Source organism: Monodelphis domestica, chromosome 7 (genome assembly GCF_027887165.1).
Source record: "Monodelphis domestica isolate mMonDom1 chromosome 7, mMonDom1.pri, whole genome shotgun sequence".
Lineage (NCBI taxonomy): Eukaryota > Metazoa > Chordata > Mammalia > Didelphimorphia > Didelphidae > Monodelphis > Monodelphis domestica.
The window spans coordinates 258,050,437-258,077,319 of NC_077233.1; the positions used below are offsets into that span (position 1 = coordinate 258,050,437).

Genomic DNA, 26,883 nt, shown 5'->3' on the forward strand with positions numbered 1-26,883 from the left:
TTCTAAAGCTGCTTGTCTGGGTGGTCCATTTATCCGATTTGTCACCACACACTCCACGGTCCACGCCTTGGGAAGAACAATAGCATCTCTGAAGTCGCTGTTCCGACGGGATGGAGAAGACTCCGTACCCTGCTTACTAGGTTGGGGCGGCTTTAGGGGTCGCTGATACCCTCCTCCCAGAGCTCTAAGGGCCCAATCACGTGTCTCTTCCCTCCCCCTTTTTCGTCGTTGCCTTTGTGGCTTGTCTGTAGCAAAAGCAGCGGTGGACACAAAGGGGAGTCAGACTGAGAGAGAGGAGTGAAGAGGAGAGGAGCTCCTCGTCTTCCCCCCACCCCGCCACAGCCTCCCCGAAACCCCCTCCCCCATCCTTTCCCTTCTTCCTTATCCTCGCGCGTACACACATACACACACTCTCTCCCTTGCACGCGCGCACACACTCACATACACGCGCGCATCCACTGAGGAGCGGAGGCCTGGCGGCTCGTGGTTCACAGTACTGAGCCAGGGGTTGGGGGCGCGGCTGCTGCTGCGGGGCTCCCGTAGTACTACCGACTCTAGAACACCCGGGGAGGGGATGCTGAAGTGCTGCCCCGGGGAGGAGCGGACAGGACGGGCGCGGCTGCTCGGTGGTGGAGGCAGCGGCCGCTCCTCCGGGGTGTGATTGATGCTCTGGGCCTGCTGCTCCCTGCGCTCAACGCCGTCCTCCTCGGGCAGCTAGTTATGGGGGCCGCGGGGGCCGCCAGCGCCGCGGGAACCACGCTCCGGCTGCCCGCGGCTCCCCCTCTAGCTTTCTGCTATACGTCGGTTTTTCTGCTTTTCGCTTTCTCGGTGCCCGGGAGCAGAGCGTCCAACCAGCTCCCGGGCGGCGGCGGTGGCGGCGGCGGGGCAGGAGCGGGTGCTGGAGCAGCAGCCGGAGGAGGAGGGGGCGCAGCCGGAGGAGGAGGAGGAGGAGACTGCCCAGGCACAGGCAAAGGGAAAAGCATCAACTGCTCAGGTAAGCCAGAGCACAGAGGCAATCCACCTCCCTCTCAGCCTCTTGCCCGCCCTCCACTGCATGGTCCCTCTGCCAGAGCCCACGCTTCCACTTCGCGGTGCTTGAATTCATTCCCCTGGGGTGGCAGCTGAGAGCGCTTGAGACCACTCCCCCACCCCTTGTTGGGACCGGTCCCGTGCGTGCCAGAGTGTGTGTTTCTGGGTGAGAGAGTGTTTGTGTGTGTGTGTGTGTGTGAATGTTTGTATGAATGCGTGTGTGTGTGTGTATGTGTGTGTGCGCGCGCGCGTGGTGCTGTGTTGAGGTCGGAAAGACAAGAACTGAGTGCCGAGGGGCAAGGGCCTGGGAAGTAGGGAGTTACCTATCCTCTCTCCCCAGGTCCCCACCCCCAGCTGCTGGAAACAAAGAGATTGCTGGGGTTGTAAGTGAGGAGACATGAGGAGGGCTTCTACTCTATAAAAGCTGCCTCCTCCTGACAAAGGGGGTCCGAATGGAGGAGGAAAGCAGGCCCCAGGGCAGACAGAGCAGGGCATCGTGGTCCCATTTTTGTTCAGATTTCTGTATTCAGAGGGGCTTGGGCAGCTTCAGCAGGTGCATACCAATGACCTCTGGATCACTAAACCGCACCCTTTCTCCATCACTGCTAATTTAGCCTTCTCTCCATTCTCCACTTTCATCTTTCTCTGGAGAAGAAGAGGCTGCCAGCGGAATCCTCGTGACTCTCGGCCATTATAACATTTATAAAAACGTAATTCCTTTGCTTCTAGTTGCTATCTTCAGATAGAGATATTTGTTGGGATTTTTTTGCCCCCCATTTTCTTTTAGGTACCCCGTGACAGCTGAACACCTCATTAAATCTTGTTATGGAAATAGGTTGTCTCTACCCTGACCCCCTCTACTTTTATGCCAGTTTTGAAGGTTGCTTTTTCTTTTTTGGTTGGAGAAATATTTCTTTAATTTGGAGCTAAGTAAGCAATGGCATGACCCTATCACAAGAGATTCTAATCACATCTCTGTAACTTTTCTATTGTTTTTGTCAATGTATCCCTATGGAAGTGTGTTATTGATTGATGCTTTTAAACAAGTGGTTATCATATGCAAATTTCCCCTCAAAATAAGCATAATAGTAGATTGTATTTATTAATATACTCATATACCAGAGTGGAGAATGTTGGGAATCGTGCTATGATTTTCTCAGTTGTAAAATGAGGACTTCTGAATATATTGATCTCTAGAGTCCCTTTCAACTGTAAATGTCTGTTATTTAATAAATATATCTCAAGTTATGAGTCAGCGTAATATAACCAACCTACATATAAGCACCCTCGATAAAGCTGATCGATAGACTTTTTTTTTTTTTTGCAACTTGAACAACTGCATGGCTGGATAAAAAGGCTTGAACAAAAAAGAACTTTAAAGATCACTTTTTGACTTTTGTGTCTAAGACTAGGACTTGGCATCAATTTGTGTGAAAAAGAACTAGTTGGGTAGGAGCTGGTCTTAGTTGACCACAGACTAATATGAACTGGAGAGTTATCATGTGTATGATTGTCTTTTTAAAAAAAAGAATAATCTTCAATTACAAAAATTGGTGAATAGCGTTAAGGTCATAGGAAATAATAATCTTATTACACAGTTGCTCAGGTCACATCTGGAGTATTATGTTTAACTTTCAGTGCCACATTGATCTAATTGACTAACTAGAGTGTGGCCAAAGGAGAGCCTTCAAGATGTGTAAGTATAATATGAGGAACAATTGAAGGGGCTATTTAGGCTGGAAAAGGAAAGTTGAAAGGATGCACGATGGTTTCCTTTAAATAGCTGAAGGACCGCCATGTGGAATAAGACTATATTTGTACTGTGTTGTTCCAGAGGGCAGAAAGTGAGTGAAAACTACAAGGTAAGCAGTTTTCTAAGAAAGCATTTCCTCAGAAGCCAGAAATAGTGAATAAGTGACTTCCTTTTTTAAAAAATGGATGACTTATCAGGATTTCTGGTCCTTTGACCCACTCTTCTTCCAATTGGTTTCCCACACTCTGGCTTCATTTGCCTCCACTTGCTACCCTTAACCCAGTCTTTAATGTCTTACTATTTTATAGTCCCTTGTTCCTCTGATCATTTGCTCTTCTTGAGCTAAGAATCTTCAAACTTGGTTGATTCTGAAAGGAAGGAATGAAGGAAAAATGCATTTACCAATTTCTTGTTCCTGTTCCAAGATTGCAACATATTGATGGAGAAAATAATGAAATTAAGCAGACTTCAATATAAATTTATGTAATGTAACAGCAGAATATTCTATTTCAAACCTCACTGAAATGAACAGTCATCTGTCATGAAGTTTCCTCAATTTCTTTTCTCCATTGCGTGAAACTTCTTGGCTTTGTTACCTACTTTCTCCTCTTTTATGACAGAAGAAGAGGTATTCCTATTCATTAAGGCCAGTTTGTCTTCCTTTGCTTTTATTTCCTCCTGCTGTTTCTTGGACCTTTCTCTAGAAATAATTTTCCCACCTTATACACATCGACATTCCATCCTATACAACTTCAATATATTCTTCCTCACTACTTCCATCCCATCTGACTACAAATCTACTCACAATCTCTCACTGGACAAACCCTCTCTTTACTCTATTATTTCACGTAGTTTTTGTCCCATTTCTTTTCTTTCACTGCCAAATGTCCTTAAAAAGTTGTATAAATATCCCATGCCTTCACTTCTTCACTACCATTCTCTTGTCAACATTCCCATTCACTCTACTGAAACATACTTCTTGTTTTTTAAACCCTTACTTTCTGTCTTAGAACAAATAATGTGTTTTGGCTTCAAGGAACAAAGGTAAGGGCTAGACAAAGAGGTTAAGTGACTTGCCCAGGTCATATAGCTAGGAAGTATCTCAGGCCAGATTTGACCTTAGAACCCATTTCTAGGTCTGGCTCTCAATCTGCTGAGCCACCTAGCTGCTTCCTCCAGTTACTTCTTAACTGGAAATCCAATGGCTGTTTTCAATTCTCATCTTCCTTGGCATTAGATATTTTCCCATTTTTTTTATCTCTTCCCCCTCCAGTGAACCCTTGATAACCATTTAGGTATCTCTCTTAAACACAAGGCTGATCATGTCTTTCTGTTTTAAAAAAAAATCTTCCTTGGCTCCTTCTTGTCAACTGAATAAAGTTCAGGATTCTTTGATTGACATTTAAGACCCTCTGTAAATAAGTACCATTCTAAATCTGATGCCTTAATTTTTATTATTATTGTCTTGCATTTTATCCTATAGTATAGACAGATCAGTTGTATGAGACTCAAATAGTAACAGATCCTGGCTGACTGTGTATTGTCTAAAAAAACCCACCAATTAACACTATGTTGTATTTTTATTTATTTTGCTAAACATTTCCTAATTTCATTTTAATCTGGTTCTGGCCTCGCTCAGGAGTTTTGCAACTCTTAGAGGCCCTCTCCTGGTGTAGATAACCTGGATTACTTCCTTCAAGAAAACATACCTCACACTATCCTGCCTTTGTGATTTTGCTCATGTAGTTTTTCAAATCTAAAATGTCCTTAATTGTTGAATTTCTACCCATCCTTTAAAGCCACCATAGATGCCATCTCCTTCAGGAAGCCTTCTCTGATCTTCTCTGTTGGTAATGACCTTCAGACCTTACATAGAACTTTATTTTGCACCTTTCTAATGGATTTACCATGTATCATGTAATATTATATATGACATGATATAATATAGTACAGTATAGTATAGTACAGTATAGGATAATATATCATGTACTTCTATGGGCCTGTGAGCTTTATACAGGAAGGTATCCTGTCTTCTCCAAACTTTGTATCACCCAAATACTGAGAACACTATTCTGTACACTTCTTATAGAATGTTTCTTAAATGGAATTAAATGGAATGGATTTATCAGACCAGAGCTGTGATATAACTCAAGTCACAGCTTTTCTTCCTCAAACTATATCTTAATGGTAAATTTATCCAGTGTTTTCAAGTTCTAGTTGTTATTGCTTGAATATGGAAGGTGAAATCCCTCATTCAAGGTGAAAGGGACATTTGAGGAAGAGACCTTGTAGAGATAGCCTTTCTTTTGGTTTGGAAGCATAGCTCCTTCTATCAAGGACTAAAGGACACTTAAGGAAGAAACCTATTGGAGACACAATGAATTGGTCAACCACTAAGTAGTTATTAAGCAATTAATATGTTCCAGGCACCATGCTAGATGTTAGGGATTCAAAGAAAAAGTTAAAGCAATCCTTGCTCATAGTCAGATACCTAAAAGATAGATACAGAATAAATGGATGGTAACCTTTGAAAGGGTGGCACTAGTAGGAGCTGGAGAAAACCAAGAAGGATCCACATCAAATGTCAAGGGATAAATTCTTTAAATCCCCTCATTGAAAGATCGTGTCTCACTCACCACTCTGCCTTCCAGTTGTCATCTCATGACCTTAAAGGTAAGTGATGTGCCCATGATACCTCTTTCCAATTCCTTCCCCCATCTAATCATCACTCTTACTCTTCCCAAATTTTACTATAATTCTGTTCTTGTATGAATGACCCTTCCATTCTGATGTACTCATTGTAATTCTTGTTCTATTATCAACAAACTTTTCTATATCCTTGAACTTCTTAAGTACTATTCCTTCTACTTTCTCACTTCAATAGGAATCTAGATTTCCTGTAGTATACTGGGATATTTGGACAGTCTTTTCTATTGGTAGTCTCTTCTCATAACCTGACTCCAACTAGATTTATCCATTAGAATGTAAGCTCCTTGAGGCCAGGGAGTGTTTCATTTTTTCTTTGTATCCTCAGTGTTTTGTGCAGTGCCTAGCATAAAGAAAGCTTTTCATATATGCTGCTTTCCTTCAGTGACCCACAGGGTTAGGAAGAAGAATGGACATAACTTCTTTTCCCCTATTACTACTTCTAGACTATTCCTCTGTCACCATTCCCAATGACCCCTCCACTTTTAAGGCACCCTTGTAGTGCATATTAGCCTCACCCTTATTCTATATTAGATTATCTTGTCATAATAGTCTTCAGGGGAAAATCTAGTTTGCTGGATAGGGGTTCCTCCCATGGAGTTGGACATGAATTTTGGTCCCTTACTGAAGAGCAGGGACCTTATTGGGATGACACAGGTGACTCCTGATTGGTCCTGATAGGCTCTCCTGGGGAGGAGGGAGAGTGGAGTTGTCCTGAAAATTATTGGTGGCAGAGTTTCAAGGGGATAAATGCTTGTAAAGAAACCTCTCCCATTCAATTAAAACTGTATCTCTCTTTTTTTGGACATTTCTACAAAGGGACTTCTCCCCCACCCCACCCCAGCATTTCTCTTTTTAGACTTTCACCAGAGGAAGAGGGAGGAAGACAAGGAAGGGTAGAAAAATTCTGTCTGGCCCATCAGGCATTCCTCTGATCATCTCTGCTGTTATCTACCAATCTTCAGGTCATTTCCTCTACTTTTTCAATGACCTTTGTGCCTCACATGGTTTTCCTCTCACCTTTACGCTCCGTTATCATTCTGAATTCATGTTGTCAAGCTTTTGTCTTTCTGAAAACATAATTCCTCTACTTCATCCCTTCTAACAGTCTTCTCTATCCCAACTCCAGTCACACCCAAGCATAGACATACCTTAGACCTTGCCATCTTTCAGAGTCCTCTGCTACCTGAAACTTTGGAATCTTGCTATATGAGCACAATCCCTATGATACCATGACTCCCTCGTTCACTCACACAAAACCTACTCTTTACTGTGAATAAATGAACTACTTACAAGCTCCTGTCACTTTAATGTTTTATTAGTATCTCTACTGAGGTCCTTTGGTCCTTTGATCTAGGAGTCATTTGTTCTCCACTATTTGGTCTCTTTTCCTGTGCCAGGAGTGTTGAATACCATGGGAGAAAGTGGTAAAGTCAAACTGATCTCATCCGATACAAATTCATGGTATGAAATTTAGGTGTATGCTTTTAGCTGCTTCATAGACCTAATCTATCCTTGTGGATGCATGATTCCACTCCTACACGGAAGCATGGCAGAATGGAAAGATCACTGGTTCTAGAGTCCAAGGAACTGGGTTTAAATCAGGGGTGTGCTTAATCCAAATGTCTAACTTTCTTTGGCGGGCATTGTTCAATTTTCATGGTAAGTATTTGCACCTCAGAAATCTCAATTGCTACAACTCAGGGCTTAAACATTGATTGTCTAGATTTAGGAGTGTGCCACTTAACCCCCATTGCCCAGCCCCTATACAGTACTGATTCTAAGACAGAAGATAAGGGTTTAAAAAAAAAGGAATATGTGTGTGTGTGTGTGTGTGTGTGTATGCGTGTATGCTTCTCCACCCCCATTTCCCCTCCTCAAGCCCAGTTGTTAAATATTTACCAGCATACTCTTGTATTTCTCTATAAACATTGCTTGAGTCCAGTAGTAGACAATTAATATCTCTCCTTCCTTCCTTCCTTCCTTCCTTCCTTCCTTCCTTCCTTCCTTCCTTCCTTCCTTCCTTCCTTCCTTCCTTCCTTCCTTCCTTCCTTCCTTCCTTCCTTCCTTCCTTCCTTCCTTCCTTCCTTCCTTCCTTCCTTCCTTCCTTCCTTCCTTCCTTCCTTCCTTCTCCCCTTCCTCCCGATATTCCTTAGGGATAAATCCCTAGGATTTACCATCTCTAAATCTTCCCTGATCTTTATGTATCTCTTCCCAGTTAGTAACAGTTTCCCTCCTCAGCACTTAAATAACACATTGCTTTTTTAATTGTTTCATTTATCATATAGTGTTATGCACTATACCTATGTAAGCCGACATCTTATGTCCCTACTAGATATGTTGTATGCTTCATATTGCATAGAAATGTTGTATATCACATTGAGCACAGTATTTTAGTTAGGATAGACACTTCATAAACATTTGTTGTTTATGAGGCAGGAAAACACAGTGCTTACTTAGGAAAACATAAGTAGCTGAGCTTGATAGGATACATGAAGGCAGTAGGTTGGGAATATGTTGAAGGTCTGGAATGCCATTCTATGCAATTTGAACCCTCTTGGGTAGTTGGAAAGCCTCTGTGTGTAAGAAATTCCTCTGGAATTTTTCTTATAAGGGCCAAATTTTTCTGTTTCTTTGTTTTGCCTTAGACTTGATGAATGGAAATTACTCCACCAGTTTACTTTGGTACTTTCTCAAAGAATCAGAGTTGTCTAGAACAGAGAGAAATTAAATTATTTTTCCAGGGTCATGTAGTCAGTATGTGTCAGAAGTCAAATTTGAACCTGATCTTCCTGACTTCAAAGCCAGCCTTCTAGCTATGCCAGACTCCCTCTCCAGTGTTAAGTTGACTAAGATTTTCTGTCTTGAATCTACCTTTTCCTCTTCATCAGTGATCTCTTAATTGTTAAATCTGATGATCTTTCCTTAGTCTTCATCCTATTCAATGTCTGCTTCATTTTTTAAAAAATTGCAAATAGGTATAACTAAAATGATATTTTACAATTGTTTAATATTGAGGACAGACATGGGTTCTGATCTAAGCCTTTTTTGGAAAGAAGCAACATTCCATATTTAGTCAGAAATGGCACTGTTGACCATCCTCTCTTTTGGGAACTTTTGTGATACTGTTTTTTTTGTTTTTCCTTAGTTTTCCAACCTGACTGTGACTGTTCCTTCTTAAGCTCCTTTGCTGAATCAATTTTATAATAGCTCCTAACTGTGGATGTTCCCTAAGGCTCTGTCCCAGACCCTCTTTTCTTCTTTTTCTGCACTGTCAAGTGACCATATTGGTTCCCATGGGTTTAATTATCATCTTTATGCAGATGCCTCAGAGATCTGTACATCTAGTTCCAACCTCTCCCTTGAGTTTTGGTGCCACACTGCCTGTTGGTCATTTCAAACTAGATGTCATGGAAACATGTCAACCTGAACATGTCTAAAATAGAATTATAATCTTTCCCTCTAAAGCCACTCTTCTTCCAAACTTTCCTTTTTATTGAAGGCATCAATATTCTTCTAGTCTCCCAAGTTCTTAACCCCAGTGTTACCCACAACTGCTCATTCTCCCTTACCCCACATATTAAATCACTTGCCAAATCCTACCATTTCTCGATCTGCATCCAATCTATTCTTGTTAACTCACTGGGCTACCACCTTCATTCAGGTCCCCATCACCTTTTGCCTACACTATTGTTGTGACTTAATAATTGGCATCCCTTCCCCAAATTTCTTCCCATTCCAATTCATTCTCTATATAACTACCAAAGTGCCTTACAGATTTGACAAAGTCATTCCCCTTCTTTGTAAATATCAGTGGTTCCCTATTGCTTTTAGAATCAAATATAAACCCCTCCATTGAGCTTTAAAAGCCCTTCATAACCTGGTTCCAACCTACCTTTCCTGTTATGTTAGACAAACCCTCCCCTTCTAGTAATCTCTAGTGCAGCCAAACTGGAATTAGTAATGATTCTTACACGTGGGACTCCATCTCTTTGCACTGCCCATCACCCATGCCTGGAATCACTCTTTCCTAACCCCTGCCTCATAGAATTCCATTCTTCCCCTAAAACACTTCCTCCATAAAGCCTTTTCCTAATCTCCTCAGTTGTTATTGCCCTCTTTCCCTGATATTTTGTATTCACCCTGTAGATGATTATATACATATATGCTTTTTCCTCTGATTGAATATAAGCTCCTTGAGAGTAGGAAAATGATTTTGGATTTTTGTATATGTATTTCAAGAGCCTGCCACAAAGTAGGCACTTAATAAATGCTTTTTGATTAACTGATTTATATACTTCATGTGTAATTTACATGAATACCACATTACTCAATAATCATAACAAATCTCATTCCCTCTCTACATGTTGCTTGACTCGTTACCTTATTCGATCTCATCCCAACTTCTAAGGCAATCAATTGCTAATAAATTACTAAAGTTTACTGATAAATTGCTAATAAATGACTAAATCAATTACTAATAAATTACCAAAATTTAAAATGCTAATATCTGCCATTAATCAGTGAGCTTTATACTTCGACCCCTAATTTATTAAATATTAGTTATTAAATAAACTGTAGAAACTCTTTTTTCACATAATTTTAGATTTGGAGTCAGGAAAACCTGAATTCAAATCCTGATTCAGATACTTAGGAGCTGTGTAATGCCAGGCAAATCATCTAACCTCCCTCAGCACCAGTTTTGTCTTCTTTAAAATGTAAATAAGCATCACGTTTTCTGGCCATACAATTTATTAACAGTGCAATAAATGACATTATTTTAAATATTAGCAACTATGAGAACCATCACAGCCAGATTTGCCTCTAAACATTACTATTACTGCTCGCTTCTCTGTCATTCTGAACACAATTCATTGTCTAGCACTCAGGATGGCAATCAAAGCCTCTCAAGAATAATTTGATATTGTTTCTTTACAAGATGAGTATAAACTAATAATATCTCAGGAAATATACCCTCAAATTCCTCCTGAGAGTTAATTCTGTCTTAGTCTGGTCCTCAACTGGTCTCTCTCAGCCACCACAGACAGCTCACCATAATGACAATTCAACTGACACTACCTAAGATTCCATTCTTCCTTAAAGATGCAAACTGTATCCATAGAATATGGGAAAGGCTATTGAAACTTCTCTCCAAAGTTAAACATTTTCTAGTCAGCTGAAAAATCATCTGGGATGAATCAAATTGACATGAATGTTACGTATACAATGCAAAGCATTACCTGATAATCTATGTATTTAAAATATATGCAGAGCATAATAAATATGTGCAAACATCATAGCAGTACATGAAAGGAGAAAAAATGAAGCACCAACAATGATAATAGCAATTAATATTTTGACAATAAAAATACAAAGTCACATCAAATATAATTCATTAGGAAATATGTCTGGCTGTATGAATAAGCATTTTTTCCTTTTTCTCTTGTGGCATTGTCCTGGGCAGAGGCTGAATGGTTCTAATTCCTTTGTGACTTATGATAGTCTTTCTGCATATCTACCCAAACTTAGAATAGGCTGAGCATCATATAAATATTACAGATTTACTTCCCATTAATCTATATGAGCATTTCTATGATTTATATTGTTTATAATTATCTTTATATTATATTATAATCTTCATTACTTTAATATATTCTAATTTTTTTAAGTATTTCTGATTGTTGAACAGTGAGGTTGTTGTTTTTAAAATTTCAAATAATACCATATTTTTGAACAGAGATTTCTTTTCTATTGTTGCTAAAATTCTTAGGGTATATTTCCTACCACCTGATCATTGAGTTAAAAACATGATTAAAAAATAATTACTATGGTATACTGCTAGATTTCTTTGCCAAATGATTATGTTCCCTCTTTCTCCATTTCATTGATTTTTATTTTTATTTGATGAATGTCGTATCATAAAGTTTTTTGATTTGCATTTCTTTGTTAAGGGGTTTGAATTTTTTAAAAAAAGTTATTCCTCTTATTTCTAGTGCCTTTCTTTTTTTTTTTAAACCCTTACCTTCTGTCTTGGAGTCAATACTGTGTATTGGCTCCAAGGCAGAAGAGTGGTAAGGGCTAGGCAATGAGGATCAAGTGACTTGCCCAGGGTCACACAGCTGGGAAGTGTCTGAGGCCAGATTTGAACCTAGGACCTTCTAGTGCCTTTCTTCTGTTGATTATCTTCAACTTATCCAGCATATAACTTGTTTGCACATATTTGTCTCTCCCATTAGACTATGAGCTTCCCCAAAGCAGGGACCGACTTTTGTCTTTCTATCTGCAACACTTGGTACAGTATCTGGCGCCTTAATATATCAGTAATATATATATATTACTTATTTATATATATATATATATATATACTTAATATATCAGTAATTAATATAACAGTATATGGCATTTAATATATGTTTTTGCCTGAATAATTGTAATTTTAATAACCTCTTTTGAAAATTTCTTCTATTCTTTGATCTCTTTAGGGAATGGATAATTATGATTTCTCAAAGATTAATGACAGTGGTACCTAGATCACATCTACAAAATTTTTTCCCTTGAATCCTGAGATGTAATACAGTTGATCCTGGATATTTGAATTCACTGAAATTCTTTTACTATCTCTCTACTAACTTTTTCTCCCCCCTCAACTTTTTCTACCTTTTCAATCCTGATTCTTTTTGACCTCTCTGGAGTATTTGATAGTGTTGACCACCCTTTCCTACTGCATATTCTTTCCTCCCTGGCTTTTTGTGATTTATTATCTTTACCAGACCTATTAACCATGGGAATCACCCAAGGCTCTATCCTGTGCCCTCTTATCTCTTCTTTGTATATCCTCTAACTTGGTGACCTTATTAGTCCAAAAATTCAATTATCATCTCTATGCAAATTACTCTCAAATCAATATATTCAGCTTAGCTTCAGTACGTGCTTCACAAACTGATTATTGAACATTTCATAAACATCTTGCAATTAGCATGTTCTAAAATAGAACTCTTGGTCTTTTCCCCCAAACTGATCTATTTTCTGGACTTCCATATTACCGGTGAGGGTGTCATCTTTTCACTCACCCAGTTGCATAATCTTGAAGTTGTCAATGACTCTTTACTCTCCCTCTCCCTACGTGGTCAGTTAGTTGTTAAATCCCATTATTTCTCTCTCCAGAAATATCTCTTTTTTTCCATTCACATTGTCACCACCCTGGTTCAGGACCTCATCACCTCTTTTCAGACTGATAGCAATTAGCCTTCCATTGGGCAGCCAAGTGGCACAGTGGATAGAGTACCAGGCCTGAAGTCAAGGAAGATTCATCTTCCTGAGTTTAAATTTGACCACAGAAACTAACCGTTTGACCCTGTGTTTGCCTCAGTTCCTCATCTGTGAAATGAGCTGGAGAAGGAAATGGCAAGCCACTACAGTATCTTTTGCAAGAAGGCATTATCCTGAGTTCAAATCTAGCCTCAAACACTTACTAGCTGTGTGACCCTGGACAAATGACATACTTTTGTTTGACTCAGTTTCCCCATTTGTAAAGTGAGCTGGAGAAGGAAATGGCAAACTGCTCCATTATCTTTACTAAGAAAATTCCAAGTAGAGTCACAAAGAGTAGGATATGACTGAAATGACAGATAATAACAACCACTTCTATATGGCCTTTCTACCTCAAGCTTCTCTGTAGTCCAATCTATACTTTACACAGATATCAGTGATTCTCCTATGTTGCAAAGCTGATCATCTTATTCTCTTGCTCAATAAATTCCCCAGTTTGGATCCCTCCCACCCTTTCTGTCTTCTTATCCATTCTGGCATCCAGCCATACTGACCCAGTCACTGTTCTAAACATACCATCTTCTATCCCCCAGTTTTGAGCCTTTGAATTGGTTGTCCTCAATGCCTAGAATTCACTCCTTCCTTTCTTTTTCCTTCTGAAATACCTGGTTTGTTTCAAGTCTTAGCCCAAGCAGCAGCTTCAGGTTTGTAAGCTCTCTCAACATTGTTTTATAGATTTTTTAGTATATTATGTGTATCTATGTGTATCTTTCTGTATGTATCTGTATCTGTATCCACATACATATATCTGTTGTTTTCCCTATTAGAATATAAACTTTTTGAGGGCAGGAACTATTTCACTTTTGACTTTCTTTCCCTAATACTTAGCACAGAATTTAGCACTTGGCTTAGTGAACTTGAGATAAACATTTCTTGATTGTTTAGAATTCAAGGTCCTCTTAACAGTGTTTATTCTATTCTCTCCATGTAGGAGATTATTCTTTTTGATGTCGAAGACAGAAACAAATTAAGAGTGGAGTTGTTCTGCATTCTTTCTGCTATCTGTTAACAATATTACACTGCCATTCTCAAGCAGTGGGACTATCCTTTTCCTTTTCTTTATTTTCTTCTAAACATAGCTGAGAAAACTTTTCTCTTGCCACTGGCTTTTTTTTTTTTGCAAGCTTTCACTCTTTTTACACTTTAACCTACTTCCCATCATTTTCATAGGTTTGTACAACTCTGGCATTCGTTTGTGGTGATATGCTTATTCTGTTATCTGGGTTCTTTTGAAATATCAACTGTGCAGTCTCCATGTTGGGGCTGTGCTATAGGAGACATACATAAAAAGAGAATTCAAGGAAACATCTAATAGATGCTAAGGGAGTTATGCACAGAGAATGCTGCTGGAGTTCAAAGGAAAGAGAGATCACTGTGAGATAGGACAGTCAGGAAAATCCTCCTAGGGGAACGAACAGAACTGGAGCTGATCCTTGAAGTGGGAGAGCTGAGGAGAGAGAGGAAAGGAGGGAAGAGGAAGGAGAGGAGATTCCAGGCAGGAGAAATGTGAGTGCAATTAGGAATACAGATATTGAGCTCAGAGAACAATGAGTAGATCCAGTTTACCTGTCTGGTACAGAATTAATGGAGGGATGAAAGGTAAGGTAGGTTTCGGGCTAGATAATGGAGGACCTTGAGGCCAAGTTAAGGATGTGTACATGATTCTTTGGACAGTGGGAAGACATAGAATGTTTTTACAAGGTAATAATATGATTAGGGCTTTATCTGAAGAAGATTCATGGGGAAGTGGCAAATATAAGAGGGTTTGAAAGACTAGGGAAAGAGAGACCAGTTGGAGATTGTTATGGTAATCTAAATATAATATGATGAGCTCTGGACTGTCAGTAGGCAATGTCAGTCACTGAGCAGTTATTGCTACATATTGTGTGCCAGACATCTAGGAATACAAAGAAAGACAAAAATGGATCCTGTCCTTAAGAAGCTCACATTCTTTTTTTATTTTTAAACCCTGACCTTCTGTCTTGGAATCAATACTGTGTATGGGCTATGGGCTCCAAGGCAGAAAAGTGGTCAGGACCAGGCAATGGGGGTCAAGTGACTTGCCCAGGGTCACACAGCTAGGAAGTATCTGAGGCCAGATTTGAACCGAGGACCTCCCATCTCTAGGACTGGCTCTCAATCCACTGGGCCACCCAGCTGCCCCCAAGAAGCTCACATTCTAATGGGAGACACAACATGTAAATAACTAAGGTACCTACAAAATATCTAAATAACTCTACACACACATATACAGATATATATAGTATATGTTGTTGTTCTGTCATTTTAATCAAGTCCTACTCTTCATGACCTCCCCTCCTTTCTGGCAAGAACACTGGAGTAGTTGGTCATTTCTTTCTCTAGCTCATTTTACAGATGAGGAAACTAAGGTAAATGAAATTAAGCTACAGCTAGTAAGTGTCTGAGGCTAGATTTGTACAAAGGAAGAGGAGTCTTCCTGGCTTCAAACCTGGATTGTATCCACTGTACCACCTAGGATCCATACGTAAGAGATGGGAGATATTATGCTAGTGTGAATGGAAGAGAGACTGGATTCAAGAGATGTTTCAAGAGTTCATGTAGAGTAATGGAAAGAGCCCTAAACTTGGAGTTAGGAAGCTTCAATTTAAGTCCAAACTCTGGTTCTCAGCAGCAGCCTGACCTTGGACAAAGCTGTTCCACTGTCTGGGTTTCAGCTTTTTTATATGTAAAATGAGGGGGGTAATGATCCTGAATGGCCCTTTGACTTTTAACAGTTCTCAGAATGGAGGAGATGAAGAAAGGGCCAAATCAAAAATGACTGCTAGGTCTTCTAGCTGGGAAACTGAAGTCATGGTGGTATCTCTGACCACTTGAGGTAGAAAATGGGCAAATGGAGTAAAAGACTGGGAAACTCTAAATGCCGGTAACTATGGCAGAGCATTCTTTGATATGTACATTTTGGCCAGTTTTGATTTTTGAAGAAGTGAATCTCTCCTTTAACTTTTGAGCCTGGTTCATCAATTTCATGCTGTCATAGAAAGTATGTAGAACTTGGAGTCCTGGGGCCTGAATTCAGATCCTGGATCTGCCACCTGGATCTGTCTCTTTAACTTTAACTGACAATGTGCCAGTCACTGTGCTAGGTATCACAGATACAAAGGCAAAAATGAAGCTATCTCTGCCCCCAAAGACCTTGGTTTAAAAAGGGGAGACAAATGTGTATCTCTCTCTCTCTCTCTTAATATATATATTCATATGTATTATGTATGTATTTATATATTTGCATATATATATATGAGAATATACAAAACAAAATTGCATGCTAAAAAATAGAGAATGGAAACATACCTTTCACAACTGTGGATGAAGGACAATTCATAATTAGATACAGGATAACCTCTTTGAACCTGTTTCCTCATCTGTAAAAAATGAGGAGCCTGGACAAGATGACTTCCAATTCCCTTACAGCTTGAGATCTATGATTCCATAGTCTTCAGTCAGTTCCTGTTTAGCAAGATTATTGCTTTCAGAAAAAAAGTAGTATCCATTAATAGGAATACTGCTGATTTCAACAGCCTTATCTACATAGACGTAAAGATCTTTCCAGATCTTTATGTTCTTGCTTCAGATTAGTTTTCCTTGTATATATATCTTGCTTGTATTGAATTGTATACATATTATCTTCCTCATTAGACTGGAAACTCCTTGAGAGCAAAGAATCTTTTTTTTTTTTACCTTTCTGTACATCCTTAGTTTAGTGCCTAGCACATGGTGGATGCTTAAATAAATACTTGTTGACTTGACTTCATGTTTTTACAGTTTTCTGGGAGTCTAGAATGAGTTCTTTGCATGGATCTTTTTTTTATGATGACTTTTATCATGTGTCTAGAGATAAATTTCTTCTATTCGTACCCATGAGTGATCTAGCTGTCCATTTAGATATTTTATCCATTTGGGATTTATCAAAGTATAACATGTAAGATGATGCTCTAAAACTTTTTTCTCCAGTTTTCCTAGCAGTTCTTGTTTAATAAGGAATCCTTTCCTTGTAGTTTCTCTTCTTGGTATCAAGAATTTGGCTGTTAAGCAAATTTGCTTCTAGATCTTTCTTACCTAGCCTATTCCACTGATTTACTTTTCAGTATTTCTTCCAGTACCAGATAGCTGTAACAATCACTCTCTTGACTCCTTTCTCACTGCTTTCCTGTGGACTCATATCTTACACAGATTAAAGAAGATTGAATTTGGCCCTACTTTGCCTACCAGCTGCAGTGCTATGCGTTTCTATCCATTCACAGCTAAACTCCATGATTATAAGGTCCATTTCAGCTGTCTCTGCTTCCTCCATCCTACCCCTCTTTTCACTCATCTATCAGTAAAGTTCAATTATCCTTATTCTATGGACTCCATTTAGACCAGGGATTCTTACCTAGGAGTTCACAAACATCCAAGGGGGTCTAGGAATAGATTTCTGGTGATATATGAGCTTAGATGGGGGAAGATGCATCTTTATTTCAATATAAATGAATATATAATTCCTTTGTAATCTTTTATACTCTATTTTATGTATTTAAGAACATTCTGAGGAGTCTATAGGTTTCAGCAGACTGCCAAGAAGGTCCATAACACACAAAAGGGTTAAGAACCTCTAATGTTGACTCAACAGTATATCCATATAGTTATAGTCATATTCTTCTTCACTTCTGTGTGTCATTTGATGCTTTCTCTCCCTTATTATCTTCTCTGAGCTTGGCTTCAATTCAGTTAAATTAAACAAGTATTTCTTTTATAATTGTTTATTTTTTCCAGTTCCATGTAAAAGCAATTTTTAACATTCATCTTTCAAAATTTTGAGTTCCAAATTCTCCCCCACCCACTTGCCCCCTCTTCCCCCTCATTGAGAAGACAATTTGCTATAGGTTATACATTAAGCAAGTAGTTATTAAGTTTCTTATATGAGCAAGGGGAGAGCTCATATTAGAGGTCTAGTCTGGGAGTCAGGAGGATTGGGGTTCAGCCTACTAGCCGGGTGACCTGGGGCAAATCATTTAACATTTCAATTTGTCTCTAAGGCCATACATTTGCAGAAAAGTTAGCAGTAGTAAAAGGAGTTTCCTCAATGTAATTTCCTACACCGATGAAATCATAGATCTCTCACATTACCCACCTGCCCCCTTCAAATTGTGCCAGACACTGTATGTGGGATTGGAGATATAAAGACAAAGACAAAAAAATAGTCCCTCCCTTCAAACAGCCTGCATACGACTGGAGAGAGCCAACATGGAAATGGGTAAGTAAAAAGAGAATAGTTTGAAGAAGGAGAGTATTAGCAAGTAGGAAGAAAGACTTTCCTAGTTGTAGAGCGTGTGAAGGGAAATAATGTGAAATAAGTTAGGAAAAATAAGCTAGAGATAGGTTGTGAAGAGTTTTATTCTAGAACTGATAGGCACCTTCTCATCTTTGCCGAGGTAAGGGGAAGAATGGGTGTGTGATGTTGTAAATACTGTTGGATAGGATGTGTTGGCTGCTTTATCTCAACTTTTTTATCTTCCTTTCTTATTCTTTGTTACAAAGGATAGCTTTGTGGGCATAGGAGGATAAGAATAGATTCAAAAGTGAAGGTGAACAACAGCTGTCAATAAAATAAAAATCATTAAATACCAGCTCCAGATTAGAGAAACAAAATTAAATAAAAGATACATTTTTTTAAAGACTTAAAATGGGAAAGGCAAACTAGAGCCAGATTGTGAAGGGCTTTATTCAAGGGGTAATAGGGAGTCATTGAATAGATCTGAGCAAGATTTCTGACATGGTAAGATTTGCATTTTAGGGGAAAGATTTTGGCAGCTTTGTGGAAGATGAATTAAAGAATGGATAGATTAGAAACCAGGAGACCTGTTATGAGGCTGTTGCAGTAGCCCAGATGAGAGATGATGAGAGCTTTAATAGGGTAGCCTTTTCCTCACTTTCGTGGCTACTGCCTGTGATCTACCCTCATCATTTTTTGTTTTTGAGCACAGGTATGATGATGTCACTCACCTGCCAAAAGAGCTTCATTATTCTTCCCATTGTCCTCTTTTTCTCCAATGTATCCTATTTGCTGCTCCTAGACTTACTTTCCTCTTTATATCTATTTCAAGATAGGACTCTACATCAGCTTCCCAATGTTCTCACATTTATTTCAGTGGAGTTAAATTGACAACTTTAGACTATCAGCTGTTCAATGTAGGGACTATTTCTTTTTAGCTTGAACCTTCCCCAGTGCCCAGTCTATTATCTTTATGAAATAATATCTTGCTCACCCACCCCAGTTCCCCGTTGGCAGTGGTGGCTGCGTTGGCCTTGGAATCTAGCCAGAGGTCAACATCATTTTGGCATCAATGTTTTTTGTGCTCCAGTGACTCTAATAGGATTGGAGATAGGGAGAATGAGCACAGAAGGATACTCTCTGGGCTGGTGATTAGCCGGGAGGTGCCATAGCTCATTCACACATATTATACAGCAATTTTGGACAATCCCCAGTGAAAGCCACATAATCTCCTATAGCACAAACAAGTCATGTTCAACTTCCACAACCACTTATTATCTCAGTGATTTTTGACATACTGAGTTCTGGGTTAGGAAGGGGCTTTTTCTTCTGGAGTCTCAGCTGGACAGCAGCCACATCAACTTCTTCTGTTTGTTTGCTGTGCTGATGACACGATGTCAGCTGTCCTCTAATATTATGTTCACAGTAGGCATCTATATAGTCTTACATACTATCTGTGCAGATGGGAAACTTTGGGTATCTCTTGGTCCAAAAACAATCAATGATCTGGCATTTCATTGGCTCAGAGAGTGTCCCTGAACCAAAGATTGCTGATCACCCTTGAGGATTGCTGGGGAGAAGCCAGCTCCAGCTGGGAGGAAGGAAGTAAACAACTGGAGGCAGGAGAACCCAACATCATTTGAAAGAAATAGCACTAAACAATCTCCCCAGGCAGGGCCAGAATTACACGGAACATTGCCAGAAAACTGAAGGGAAATCTCTGAGGAAAGGAAGCAAACTGCTCTTTTTGAAAGAGGAAAATGCAATTCCATTCCAACTAAGCCCATATTCTCAACACAATAATTCTTAATAAGCATGTCTGCACCACAGGCTTATGCTAAAACACATGCAGTTATATATAGATACAGAAATATATGCTTGTTTGCTTTTCTCTCACTACAGATGTCCACATCTAGATAGAACACACGGACATACAGAACTTACACATAAATATACTGATGTATTGTAGCCAAGAATAAATTGATACAATCACAAGAGAAATGAATACACAGATGTCAAAATTATAAGGAAATTGATAATGCTCATATATGTACATGTGGATAAAATATATGTAATCAAAATAAAAAGAGGGTTCATGAATGGCTTGATGGGAGAGGAGATGAATGAATAGATAAGTAGTAAAAAGTAAGGACCAGATGAGAAATAGATTGATAGATAGATGGTAGAAATAATGCCTGGAAAAGAGGGAGATTGAGAGCCTTCCCTGATCAATCTTCCATTTGTTAAGGGCCATTCTCTTCAGACTTCATACAACATTTTTTTTTAACCTTTACCTTCTGTCTTATAGTCAATACTATACATTGGTTCCAAGGCAGAAGAGCAATAAGAGCTAGGCAATGGGGGTTAAGTGATTTGCCCAGGGTCACACAGCTAGCAAGTATTTGAGTTCAAATTTGAACCCAGGACCTCCTGTCTCTAAACCTGGCTCCAGCATTTTGTTTCTTAATTTTCTAGTTTATAATGACATGCAATATGTAGTTTAACTATTTCTGTTGCCATTTTCTCCCTCTACCAGATCATAAGCTCTATGAAGGTGGGGACTATGCTTTGTCAAAACTTTATATATTTCTCTACATCTAGTATTGTACTCTGTACATGGGAGATACTTAATGAGTGAATGTTTTCTATGTTGTATTGTCAGCTAAAATCCGTTTTGTGGGCTTTCCACTTGATTGCTCATTGTAATAGGAAGGATTATACTGATAATACAAACTGATGAGTTTTTTTCTTTGTTATACCAGTGCCTAATTCCTTTAAAACACAAAATTCAGTTACTTAGGGACCCTTTATTATTTTATTGATTTATTTATTTTCATTTCTCATTTTATTTTTTTTTGAAATTTTTATTTAATTAGTCAAGTTAGAACATTATTCCTTGATTACACGAATCATATTCTTTCCCTCCCTTACCCCCACCCCTTCCTGTAGCCGACTCACAATTCCACTGGGTTTTTACATGTGTCCTTGATCAAAACCTATTTCTATGTTGTTGATGTTTCCACTTGATTGTTCATTTAGGTCTGCATCCCCAACCATATCACCCTCAACCTATGTAATCAAGCAGTTGTTTTTCTTCTGTGTTTCTACTCCCACAGTTTCCCCTCTGAATGTGGATAGTGTTCTTTCTCGTAAATCCCTCCAAGCTGTTCAGTATCACTGCATTGCCACTAATAGAGAAGTCCATTACATTCGATTGTACCACAGTCTCTGTGTACAATGTTCTCCTGGATCTGCTCCTCTCACTCTGCATCACTTCCTGGAGGTTGTTCCAGTTCACATGGAATTCCTCCAGTTCATTATTCCTTTGAGCACAATAGTATTCCATCACCAACATAGACCACAATTTGTTCAGCCATTCCCCAATTGAAGGGCATCCCCTCATTTTCCATTTTTTGGCTACCACAAAGAGCGCAGCTATGAATAGTCTTGTACAAGGTTTTTTTCCTTATGATCTCTTTGGGATATAAACCCAGCAGTGCTATGACTGGATCAAAGGGCAGACATTTTTTTATCGCCCTTTGGGCATAGTTCCAAATTGCCCTCCAGAATGGTTGGATCAATTCACAACTCCACCAGAAAAGAATTAATGTCCCAACTTTGCCACATCCCCTCCAACATTCATTACTTTCCTTTGCTGTCATGTTAGCCAATCTGCTAGGTGTGAGATGATACCTCAGAGTTGTTTTGATTTGCATCTCTCTGATTATAAGAGATTTAGAACACTTTTTCATGTGCTTATTAATAGTTTTGATTTCTTTAACTGAAAATTGCCTATTCATGTCCCTTGCCCATTTATCAATTGGAGAATGGCTTGACTTTTTTTGTACAATTGATTTAGCTCTTTATAAATTTGAGTAATTAGACCTTTGTCAGAGGTTTTTGTTATGAAGATTTTTTCCCAATTTGTTGCTTCCCTTCTAAATTTGGTTGTATTGGTTTTGTTTGTACAAAGACTTTTTAATTTAATGTAATCAAAATTATTTATTTTACATTTTATGATTTTTTTCTAACTCTTGCTTGGTCTTAAAATCTTTCCTTTCCCAAAGATCTGACATGTATACTATCCTGTGTTCACCAAATTTACTTATAGTTTCCTTCTTTATATTCAAGTCATTCACCCATTATGAGTTTATCTTGGTTTAGGGTGCGAGATGTTGATCCAAACCCAATCTCTTCCATACTATCTTCCAATTTTCTCAGCCGTTTTTATCAAACAGTGTATTTTTATCCCCAAAGTTGGGGTCTTTGGGTTTGTCATAGACTGTCTTCCTGAGGTCACTTACCCCAAGTCTATTCTACTGATCCTTCTTTCTGTCTCTTAGCCAGTTCTATATTGTTTTGATGACCACTGCTTTATAGCATAGTTTGAGATCTGGTACTGTAAGGCTGCCTTAATTTGTATTTTTTTTCATTATTTCACTTAGGGACCTTTTAGAGAACAACAACACCCCAAAGTTGCTGATGACTTCATGTTTCTTCTTTCTGAATGCCCATTTTCAGCAGTTTCTTTTTAAGTTCTTTTTTTTTATTCCAGCATATAATAATGTGATTACTGGGAAGGAAAGCATAATCTTAATTTAAAAAATAAAATTATCTGAATGAATATTTAGCAGAAAATATGAACTTCTTTATTGTCTCCTAAAATTTCTAGGTTGATGCAATCTTCAAACAGAGTTGGAAAAATGCAAGGAAATCAACCTTTCTTTTCCCCTTATTGTTTTTCATTCCATAGTTGCCCTATCCTTTTATTAGGCCAATACAATGGAAGTGTAAAGCAGACTTGGGCAAAAAGTGGCAGCAATGGAAGAAAAATTCTAGAGTTGAAAAAGTATTGCCAAAACCACTAAAAAAATCTAGTCATAATTCTTAATTGTATATCTCCATCCATCTTACCATTTTATGCTTTTCTCTTTCTTGCCAAGCATCTGTCTTTTTCCAAAGAAAAAGAGATTATTGGAAGAGTAGTTTGATCAATGCTAGGCATCTATATCTGATGCAGTTTGCTTCCATTTTGCTACTATACTTTGTGCAGATTTCAATCAAAGGTTTGTTCTTACTCTCTTTTATCATATTCCTCCATTCGTGATCTTCCTGCTACAGATAGACTTTTTGTTTATAATTAATCTCATCCTCTTAATCCTTCTTTCTCTGTTTCTACCTCATTCCCTGATGAGCTTAATGCATTTGTTTTCTCCTCTTATCCTCCACTTTAGTTCATATTTTATACCACACTATTCACAGAAATGACTTTTCTTAATTTAAACCAAAAACCGTTAGGAATTCAGGAAATGTGTATTGGGGGAGGTATGGTAGATTGGTACCACAACAAGGTCCTGGGGCAGAGAGGAAGAGATATACCAAGAGGATAATGTTGACAAGGCTTTTAAAGATATTGGCTACCCAAAACTTTAATTGATAGACTATAGGGTGGATCATGAAACTATAAAACCTATGCATATATTAGTTGGTAGACTGCTTAGAGAGTCCACATCAGCATGCGCCATCAAGAGCATGGGAGGAAGCTAGCACCAAAAAGGTCTGTCTTTGTGGTCCAACCTAGATGATGTGAATGTGTAAATATCTATACTTGGGACAGATCGTTATGATCTCATTTGGTGTGTCTGACAGTCCAGTAGACAGCATAGGCTATTTTCATAATATACACAGGGACAATAGTCACAGTCTCCCTGCTGGTATTTTTTCCAAAATTTGGGCAATGCTATGGTTGGTGAATATGTAATGGGTGTGAAATCAGTTCATATAAAATCTTGGTTGCCTGATCAATCAAGTCACTGGTTGGAATGACCTTCAACTATTCATCAAATTACAAATCAAAGATCATGTCTAGTATCTGCTTACAGGAGGGCATCTTTTCACTAAGCCTTTTGAAGTTGAACTTGCAAACCTAAGTTGACAGAATGAACTTAGTTTTTCCCTGGATTAAAAAAAAATCATTTCTCAGTCTGGTGCTTTATCTTTTTGTTTCCTAAATCCTTGCTAGAGTAGCTGTGAAAGAACTGGGCTGTTCTACTCCCATTCATCCACTAACTCTGCCATCTTGAAAAGAAATGTATCTTTAAGTGTATTTCTTGAAATTACAGATTGTTATGTTTTGTTTTCTGATCCATTCTTTTACTCTCGTTTTTGAAAATTATTTACTCCATTCACATTTTAAATTATGATTGTTAGGTTTATGTTCTTCTCCATTAAAAAATTCCCATACTCTTTGTAGTCAGTACTTCTGAAGTATCAGGTTGGGCCACCTTTTCCATCTAATTTCTATGTTATTGCCTTTGTAAAATTTTGTTCCATTTCCCCTTTTTTCTGTTGTGACTCTATTTTAGAAATATCAGTTCACGAGAGAAGCAATGACAGAGAAGAGCTCTGCAAGGAAGAAATCATGCATTTTTTTTTACCATGATGAGTTACTTTCCCAAAGGCCAAACCTTATCATTAGCATTACACCCTATTATTTCTCTTGAGGCAAGATGTTATCCATTGAGGCACAATAGTCTCTCAGAGAAGGTAGTTTGCCAGTGCACAAAATTCCCCAAGACTCAACCTATCTCAAAATTTCTGTCTGACATCTTTGACACCTACTTCCTCTCCCATGATAGTGCTTTTAGCAGAATATCCTCTTTCTGCTTAAATTGTATCCCCCACCACACTCCTGCCCCCTCTTCTCCTCCCTCCCTTGCTAATGGTATCACCATCCCTTCATTGTTCACCCATAGACTTGGTTGGAATTTCTTATCTGTTCTTCTCTATTCCCTGCCTTGCCTTCCTCAACTTATATAGTTTCATTTTGCAACTCCATTTTCAGAGATGGTCCTTTGAGTCGGCTATTCCAACCTTTGATTTTTCTAATTCTCTAAGTTTCATTTAAATCTTCATCTCTTTTGTGTAGCCGATAATTATTCTTTGCTTTTTTTAAATTACTATAAGTTAATTTTTTTTAAAAAACAACCTCTAAATGTGATCTTTGATTACTTATTTTTCTTTAAGAGTTTTACTTATTTACTTTTGCAAATTGAATATTCTATTTATATCTTTTTCTTTTTTTTTTAAGAAATGCCTGCAAATGCCTATTTTTCCCCTGGTAATTAGGCTCAGGTTTGCAGGATATGTCATTTCATATTACACCTTGATGTTATGTGCTTTCCAGAATATACTGTTTATTTATAAAATTTTTGTGGCTGTTAAATAGTCTTATGTTATTCAAATTTCCAATCCTTCATATTTGAAAATTTTCCTCCTGCCCACTTGCAAAATTCTCCATTAAAATTGCTAACTTTAATTGTTTGTTTGCAATATGAGGTTTTTTTTTTTTTCTGTAGTAATCTGGATACTTTCAAGCTATGCTTCATTGCCTGTATTCAGAAGTCCTGAGTATTTTTCTTATATTATTTTTTGCTTTATCATTTTTAGGTTTTGTTTTCCTTTTTTTGTTCTTCTGGGAGACCTATGAGCCTAATGCAAGTCTGTACATCTTGTCTTCAAGGTCAATCAAAACTTTGGCTTGTGTTGGATTTATGCATTCTTTTAATGTTAATGTCTTTTGCTTTTTTTTTCTGACAGTTTTCTTCTCTGTCAGCATATTTAATTTTCCGTTAAAGCTGTTAAAGCTTTCTTTCATTTCTTTAGAAAGTTATTAATTATGGATTCACTTTTTTCTCTCTTATCTGGTAATTGTATTTTAAAATTCTGGGTCAAGAGCTCTAATTTTTAAAATTTTACATTCATTTCCAATTTCTTCTTTCTTTCTTTTTTTTTTTTTTTGGTTACATATCTCTTTTGCACCACTCTATTTTTCCATGTTCTTTATGAAGTCCACAGGATTCTGCCTTTCATCAATCACTGATTCAAAGTTCAAAGGTCTTATTTCTATTATATCATATTCTACATTGCTACGACATCAGTGAATGATTTTTGTTTAGTTGTTTTTCAGTTACATCCAACTATCCGTGACCTCATTTGGAGTTTTCTTTTTTAAAACAATTTTATTCTTTTTATTATTTTAATAACAAATTTCCACATAAGTTTTCCAGAGCTCCACGATCCAAATTGTCTCCCTCTGTTCTTCTCTCTGTACTCCTGGAGCTGGCAAGCAATTCAGTCTGGGTTATACACATATTATCACACAAAGCATATTTCCATATTATTCATTTTTGTAAGTGAATAATCTTGTAAAATGAAAACCTCATTTGGGATTTTTTTTAAAATTTTTATTTGGTCATTTCCAAACATTATTCATTGGAAACAAAGATAATTTTCTTTTCTTCCCTCCCCCCCTCCCACCACCTCTCCCACAGCCAATGCGCAATTCCTCTGGGTATCACATGGGTTCTTGATTCAAACCCATTTCCATGTTGTTGGTATTTGCATTAGAGTGTTCATTTAGAGTCTCTCCTCAGTCATGTCCCCTCCACCCCTGTAGTCAAGCAGTTGCTTTTCTTCGGTGTTTTTACTCCCACAGTTTCCCCTCTGAATGTGGATAGTGTTTTTTAGATCCCTGCAGATTGTTCAGGGACATTACAGCGCCACTAATGGAGAAGTCCATTAGGTTCAATTGTACCACAGTGTATCAGTCTCTGTGTACAATGTTTTCCTGGTTCTGCTCATCTCGCTCTGCATCACTTCCTGGAGGTTGTTCCAGTCTTCGTGGAATTCCTCCACTTTATTATTCCTTTTTGCACAATAGTATTCCATCACCAACATATACCACAATTTGTTCAGCCATTCCCCAATTGAAGGG

General features: G+C 38.3%; 1 protein-coding gene across 1 annotated transcript in view; it reads left to right on the top strand.

Moving 5' to 3' along the window:
- Positions 1-235: 235 nt before the first annotated feature.
- The window catches only part of TMEFF1 (transmembrane protein with EGF like and two follistatin like domains 1), a 138,854-nt gene continuing 112,206 nt past the window's right edge, over positions 236-26,883 (top strand). Inside the window, exon 1 of the mRNA XM_007498056.3 lies at positions 236-994. Within this exon, the coding sequence (XP_007498118.1) occupies positions 721-994 (274 nt within the window). The 5' untranslated portion in view covers positions 236-720. The remainder of the gene's footprint in view (positions 995-26,883) is intronic.